The 7369-nt window shown below is 29.0% G+C and overlaps 1 protein-coding gene across 1 annotated transcript in view; it reads right to left on the reverse strand.

Annotated features, from left to right (window-relative positions):
- Positions 1 to 5072: 5072 nt before the first annotated feature.
- Positions 5073 to 7369, reverse strand: part of LOC108914151 (mitotic checkpoint serine/threonine-protein kinase BUB1 beta) — a 54247-nt gene continuing 51950 nt past the window's right edge. The window contains exon 11 of the mRNA XM_018719878.2: positions 5073 to 6456. Within this exon, the coding sequence (XP_018575394.1) occupies positions 5822 to 6456 (635 nt within the window). The 3' untranslated portion in view covers positions 5073 to 5821. The remainder of the gene's footprint in view (positions 6457 to 7369) is intronic.

The raw sequence follows: 7369 nt of genomic DNA on the forward strand, positions 1-7369 counted from the left end.
CCATTTAAATATTTTGGGGTGATGCTTACCCTTGCTTGGGGGTGAAAGTGGCGGAGTCAAAAATACCAGCAAAGAATGTCCCCCTTTAATCTAAAATCGACGGGTCTGAGCGTTTTTCTACAATCTTGACGCAGTTCCTGAAAATGGCTCTGTTTCGTTTTCATTTGGCCACCCTGTATTAGTTTTCACAGTCATAAAAATGGGGGGAAGATTGTTTACAGGCTGGTTAATTGTATAATTTGACATAAATTCACGTTTTTCGCTTATAACTTTTTTCCGTTCATTTCCACGAGAAAACAATAAAGTATTTTTTTCTTTCGTCTTCAAAAGACCTACAAAACTAGCCCTCGAGCGTCAAAAAATATTGATTATATCAAAAGTTATAAACAGAAGAAGTTTATTTATGACTTGAATTAAACATTTATAAACTGCGTTATTATTACCAGAACAATTTGGCATCGCATTCTCTCATTCCTTATCACTGTCTAATAACTCACACGAAATCTGGAATCGGTAAGTTGAATAGTTCACAAGTTATGGCCTTATAAATAAATTAACTAATTATTAGTCTGGACCATCCCGAGCATCTTCCACAATCGCACTGACTTTTTTCATGGTAGATTTCATAATAATACATTGAAATCTATTACTTTTTTTTTTAAATTTCAAATTTGCAACCTGGAAATTGTTATTTTTAGCCTTAGTTGCAAAATGAAATATACGACGCACGCGCGTAATATAGTTATACAGGGTGTTTCTTAATAACGTGCTAATATTTAAGGAGGTTATTCTTAGGTCTATTTTAAGAAAAAAACTTCATATAAACATATGTCCTAAAAGTCTTAACTTTTGAACTACAGGGTGCTAAAGTTTTATGAAAAAACTTTTTTTATGTTAACTTTGGTATTACCTACCCTAGATATTTTTTCAAATTTGGTACACGCCTTCTATTCATCGAGATGCATTTTCTGATGTACAAAAAATTTTATTATTTTTGCCAGTGGCGTCTGTACAGGTTTTGTATTGAATATTTTTGAAGAAAAATATGTTACGCCAGGGTAATTTTCTTTTGCCATTCCAAAATGTATGTAGATTACTGTAATTTCATAATTTCAGTGTTTAAAAGTTATTATCTTAAATAAATTATTGTTCAGTTACACAATTTTTTTTCTCGTAAGTGGTCCAATAAGATGCAAATGAATGAATTTTATTTTTTTATGCAAAAACCATACAACAAACGAAAAAAATTGAAGACACCACATTTGCTCAGAAAGGAATGAGGATTTCAAAAATGATTTTTACTAAAAGAAAAAGTAGTGGCGTAATATATTTTTCTTCAAAAATATTCGATACCTGTACAGACGCCACTGACTAAAATAATAAAATTGTTTGTACATCATAAAATGCATCTTGATGAATAGAAGGCGTGTATCAAATTTGAAAAAATATCTAGGATAGGTAATACCAGTTATAAAAAAAGATGTTTTTTTCATAAAACCTTAGCACCCTGTAGTTCAAAAAGTAAAACTTTTAGGACATATGTTCATATGAAGTTTTTTTCTTAAATTGGACCCAAAAATAACCTCCTTAAATGTTAGCACATTATTAAGAAACACCCTGTATATTATTACATATTCGGAAAGCTTATGAAAAGCTTTAAGTTAAAAAAAAATCGTCAAGATTCGTTGAAAAAAAAAACGGAGTTACAGACTGTCAAAGTTGACGGCCTATTGTTAAACAAGTTAGGTTGGTAGCGGAAAAAAAAATACTGTCATAACCGACAACCCGAGTACTTTCCTAGATAAAAATATTTTATTTGTGGAAGTATGTTAAATGCATAAGAAATACTGTCAAAAGCCAGTGGGTCGCTTGATTTTTCGGGAAGCAGTGGCGCAGTAGAAGGGTGGGGGAAGCAAACAACAGCGAGTCCCAAGAAAATGACGATAACATTCATAGTCCTGCCATTAAAAAAGCGAAATTCGCTTGAAAATAATATATTTGATAGTCTGTAACTCCGTTGTTTTTCAACGAATCTTGACGATTTTTTTTTAACTTAAAGCTCTTTTCATAAGCTTTCCGAATATGTAATAATATATAACTATATCACGCGCGTGCGTCATATATTTCATTTTGCAACTAAGGCTAAAAAATAAAAAAACTTTCCAGGTTGCAAATTTAAAAAAAAAAAAATGATAGATTTCAATGTATTATTATGGAATTTAACTTGAAAAAAATCAGTGCGATTGTGGAAGATGCTCGGGATCGTCCAGACTAATAATTAGTTAATTTGTTTATAAGGCCATAACTTGTGAACTATTCAACCTACCGATTCCAGATATCGTGCGAGTTATTAACGCCGTTTATAAATGTTTAATTCAAAAGTCATAAATAAACTTCTTCTGTTTATAACTTTTGATCTAATCAATATTTTTTTACGCTCGAGGGCTAGTTTTGTAGGCCTTTTGAAGACGATAAAAAAGTAATTTACTGTTTTCTCATGGAAATGAACGGAAAAAAGTTATAAGCGAAAAACGTAAATTTACGTAAAAATTATACAATTAATCAGCCTGTAAATAATTTTTATGACTGTGGAAACTAATATGTTATTGTACATAATATTTAGCATCTATAGTGATAAATTCAGCTTGCCGAAACAAAAAGTCACGTCCAACTCTATATTTCCTGGTCTAAAAATATAAATGATTGATTTAAAATATATCTAAGAAAGCTTTTATTTGATAAATACATTTTTAGTTTGTGAATATATGCCTAAATTGAAAAAAAAAACAACAATTAACACGAGTTGAAATTTGAAATTGATAATTTCATATTAATTATACCGAATGTCCAGAAATATTGACAAAAAATGTTCCTCATACAACTACTCTATGAATTGTCAATGAAGAATTAGTGACCACAACATAAATTAAAAGCTTAAATATACATTTGTTTATTTAAAATGAAAACACATTTAAAAATTTTTTTCAGTAGTTATATTGTTTCGGGAGTAAAGTTGATCATTAATTAACAAAAATAATACTGCTTTTACATTAAAATATTTGATAAAATGAGTAAAAGGATATACTAAGAGCTAAATTCACTTTACAAATCTCAAACAATATTCATATAAATTTGTTATTCTTGTTAACTTCGTCTTCTTTATTAGCTTTGAAACGTTTGAACATGTGTCGATAATACGGTTTATATCATGTTTTAAATACTAAAATAAAATTTTATATGGAAATTAATTAATTTACTATTTGATTTCATTAATTTAGCACTTCTGGTTTCTGAACTAAACATAAAAACTACTTAAATGGAACATAATACTCATTTTTTTCAACTTAAAAACTATTTTTCTTTATAGAATTTATGACATTGTTTCACCAACACTGTAAAGTAAGAGCAGTAACAATGTAGATTACAACAATGTAAAAATATTCAGTTACCAAAAAAAATACTAATTAGGACCCACAGAAGTGAAATTCTCATTTTCAAAATTCTATATAAAATTTTGTTTTAATACATTAACGGATATTAAAAGTTGAGGCATGGCTCGTTTTTCATTTATACGAGGCATATAGAATTTCAAAGGTTGGCCATACTTACAGAATACATAAAAATAACTCGATAAGTCTGTTATAATCCACACACACCTCATTTATTTGAGTAAGATCAAAAATTAATATTAGTTTTAATCGAGTTGCAGAAAATTCTAGGTATATATCTGAAAAACAAAAACAGATACAAATATGAGATAAATCTCTAAAATTAAATGCCTTTATATTTGTAAATAACTTTTCTGATTCTTTAATGGCTAAGGAAATTACATAAAAAAATATTCTATTCAAATACCGATATTATTCCATTTTATTTAAATATTTGGATAAAGCCACATCTACGTAATTTCATTAAATGGTATTTCCAAACGTGTTCATATAAATTCTAAAATTGAATTATGTATACAAAACTTAATATAATAATAATTAAAATGATCAATAAGAACTTTTTTACCTTCAAAGAAATGATATAGCACTGCACAAAATATACTAAATTTCTTTACTTTCTCTGATACTTTTATGGATCACCAAAATCACCAAACATATACTTTGAAATATACACATATACAAAGTATCCAAATGCAAACAGGCCATACTTGAAAGTAGCTTTCTTCGGTGAAAATAAACCAATTTAGATCAACTTAAATTAGTACCATTTTGCTTCCTAGATAAGTTAAGAGCCTCAAAAAAATATTTTATTCCATCTTTTTAAGGTAACTCTATCATTTTTGAGAGATATGAAAGATATTTTGCTGAAATTTAATATAAAATTTTGGATGTAGATGAAGATTGATCATGGGTTTATTTCTTACTTAAAATGTAGTCACTAAAATTATCTGAAACAGTTGTTTTGTCATATTTTTTTCAGTAAAAAGGGGTGAACTATGTAACGTTCATTTGTTTACTGTCAAAAGGTGCATTTGTTGTCACTAAAATGCACCGTTAAAAAAAATTGTTGTCGGTTACAGACGAATAAACTTGATGATTTTACAAAATTTGTAGTTGCATAAATGTTTTTTCTCATGGCATTTTAATAGAGGTGAACTGATCTAAATTATAAAACATATTTAGCAAAAGGGTGAAATAAGCCTGTGTAAATTTTTGGCACAACTAAAAACTTTCATAATCAAACTTATTCTGCTATCTACTATTGCTATTCTAATATTTCATAATAACCTTAAGAGGGCTCTATAGCTAATAGGCAGCCAGCAATAAGTTTTTATAGATTTTTTATTACACAGTTTGTCTAAACATGAATTAATGCACTAATAAGACTTTCTCCCATTTTAACGCAGATTTTCTATAATATGGACTTGGTTTGAAACTTAAATTACTTTTTGCTGTAAAGAAATTTGTAATTTGCGGTGCCGCTTGTTCAAAAGCGACAAATTACAAATTTCTTAAAAAAAGTAATTTGCGTTTCAAACTAACTCCATTTTATAGAAAATCTGCGTTAGAATGGAGTCTCTTATTTATGCGTTAATTCATATTTAGACAAACTGTGTAATAAAATCTATAAAAATGTATTGCTGGTTGCCTATTTCCTGTAGAGCTTTCTTAAAAAAATAAAACAATCAAGCACTTTTTTAAGGCCTCATAACTTTTTAGACTAGTAGGACTGTACTAAGGTAATTTTTTTCATCCAAGAAAGTTACCCGTTTACTTCAGAAATCCTGTATAGAAAGTACATATCTGGCTTCTGCAAGAATAGACATAATTTCCACTAGAAAATCTGACGTGAAATTAAGTTAATATTTAAAGGAGTTTCTTAACTCGAAGGACAAACTCAACAAGAAAAAATTATATATAAATTTAAGATTACTTTTACATTTTCTGTATGCTTTTGAGAAACTGTCCACCTTTGTTAGGAGACTACGAGATAATGATATATTTCTCGTTTCTATAAATTCTACAGTTTCGTTAAATTGTTCTAACTTTTTCTTTTAAAGACTACTATGTATACAGAACGTTACCATTTATTTCATAAACTTTCGCTGTTCAACAGACGAAAAACAGTCTTAACAAGTAATTGTCATTTTGTTCAAATTGTCCTTTCAGTATCTAAAATTTTAGCAATGACAACACTACCTGAAACAGAAACTACTCAATAGTTAACATTCGCAAAATTTTAACAAAAAGAAAACAGCCACAATTGTAAAAATAATCATATTTTAAAAATTACATCTAACTAAACCTAATAATAAAATACATAAATAGTATTTAATTTATGATCATAATCTAAACTATACCAAGCCAAACGACTATCGATTTTTAAGTAGATTAACAATATATCTCATTTCAACATTATTCTCTTTATGATTCAAAGATTCATTCAACATATTTAATAGACATGTTGTGTCTGCAAGCCCTGACTGCTGATTAAGTAGATCACTGAAAAATATACTCCACAAATCTGCTTTCATGTATCTAGCGAAGCGCTGGGTTATTGACCAGAGTCCATCTTGCTTTCGTAGCTTAATATACGTATCAAATAATAACACATGTGTTGTAGCTGCTATACAGAATAGATCAGTATGGTAATTCCATGGTCTTCCATCCAACATTTCGCAACATATGAAATCCTCTGTCGTGACCCTTCTCGTAAAAGTTGCGTTATTAGGAAAAAGTGTCATGTCGATACTGCATCCAAAATCTATTAATTGGAGGCCAACTGTATAGTTAGGCAAAACGTAAACTAAAAAATTATCTGGTTTAATATCTGCATGAATTACTTTCACTTCATGCATAGCCTGTACTATTTTTAACATTTGGGCTGTGAAATATATAACGAGGCATTCCTTCATCGTTTTACCAGATTTCAATTTATACGTATTAGCCAGATCGAGTAGAGATCCTCCTGGCATGTAATCCGATACAAGTACAGACACTTGGTCACCTAAAATATAATTATAACTAGTAAAAGTTTAAAATAATTTGGCATTTTGTTTAAAATTAAACAACAATTAATCAGTGACGTGGAATATTGGTTGGTGATAGAATAGGGTTCATTCTAAAACTATTTTTTACTTACAAAAATTTAATTTAACATGTTAATAATAAAATAGTATTATTATGCAAGAGCTTCTTCATTTTCCTCTAAACAAATAAAACTAAGAAATAAAATAATTTTTACTGAGGGAATAATAATTTTTTGAGAGGACACTAATCGTAACAAGACTTCGCAGCTAGGGAGTGGCATCCCAATATACTGGAATCTCGTTACACCGGGATCCCGCACAAGATTTTAGTACTGATAAATCGGGATTGTATGAGCGGGATCCGCGGGATTACCGGGATTACCCCCACTACTCGCTGTTTGCTGCTGCTTCTGTGCAACTGCAGACGATCCCCCGCTCTATCCATATTCTTACCACAGACAATCAGAATTTTTTATTTCAGAAAAACTATATTTTTCAAACATTTTTTATATATAAAAAAATTCATTTGTTAAAAAAAAATAAAAAATTGATAAAATTAAGTTCTCTTTTTAGGGGGTGAACAACCCTCTAGTGTGCTAAAAATGCCTGTACGATTAGAATTAACATTGAAAAATAAAAAGTTTTTACTTTAGCCGCAAACACATTTAAACGGATGCAAACTACAACTCATGTTAACCCCCAAAAACAGTATTTCTGTGACATCACAATATTTTGAAATGAAATAAAATGGAAATTACTTCTTTTAAAAAAAATAAAATGTTTCACAAGTGATTCCGTGTTTGGGGGTTGCAACCCTTATTTTTTATTTCAGGAAAACTAAGTATATTTTCAAACATTTTTTATATATAAAAAATTTATATTCTGAACAAC

The sequence above is a fragment of the Anoplophora glabripennis genome, unplaced genomic scaffold, assembly GCF_000390285.2.
Source record: "Anoplophora glabripennis isolate ALB-LARVAE unplaced genomic scaffold, Agla_2.0 scaffold1111, whole genome shotgun sequence".
Lineage (NCBI taxonomy): Eukaryota > Metazoa > Arthropoda > Insecta > Coleoptera > Cerambycidae > Anoplophora > Anoplophora glabripennis.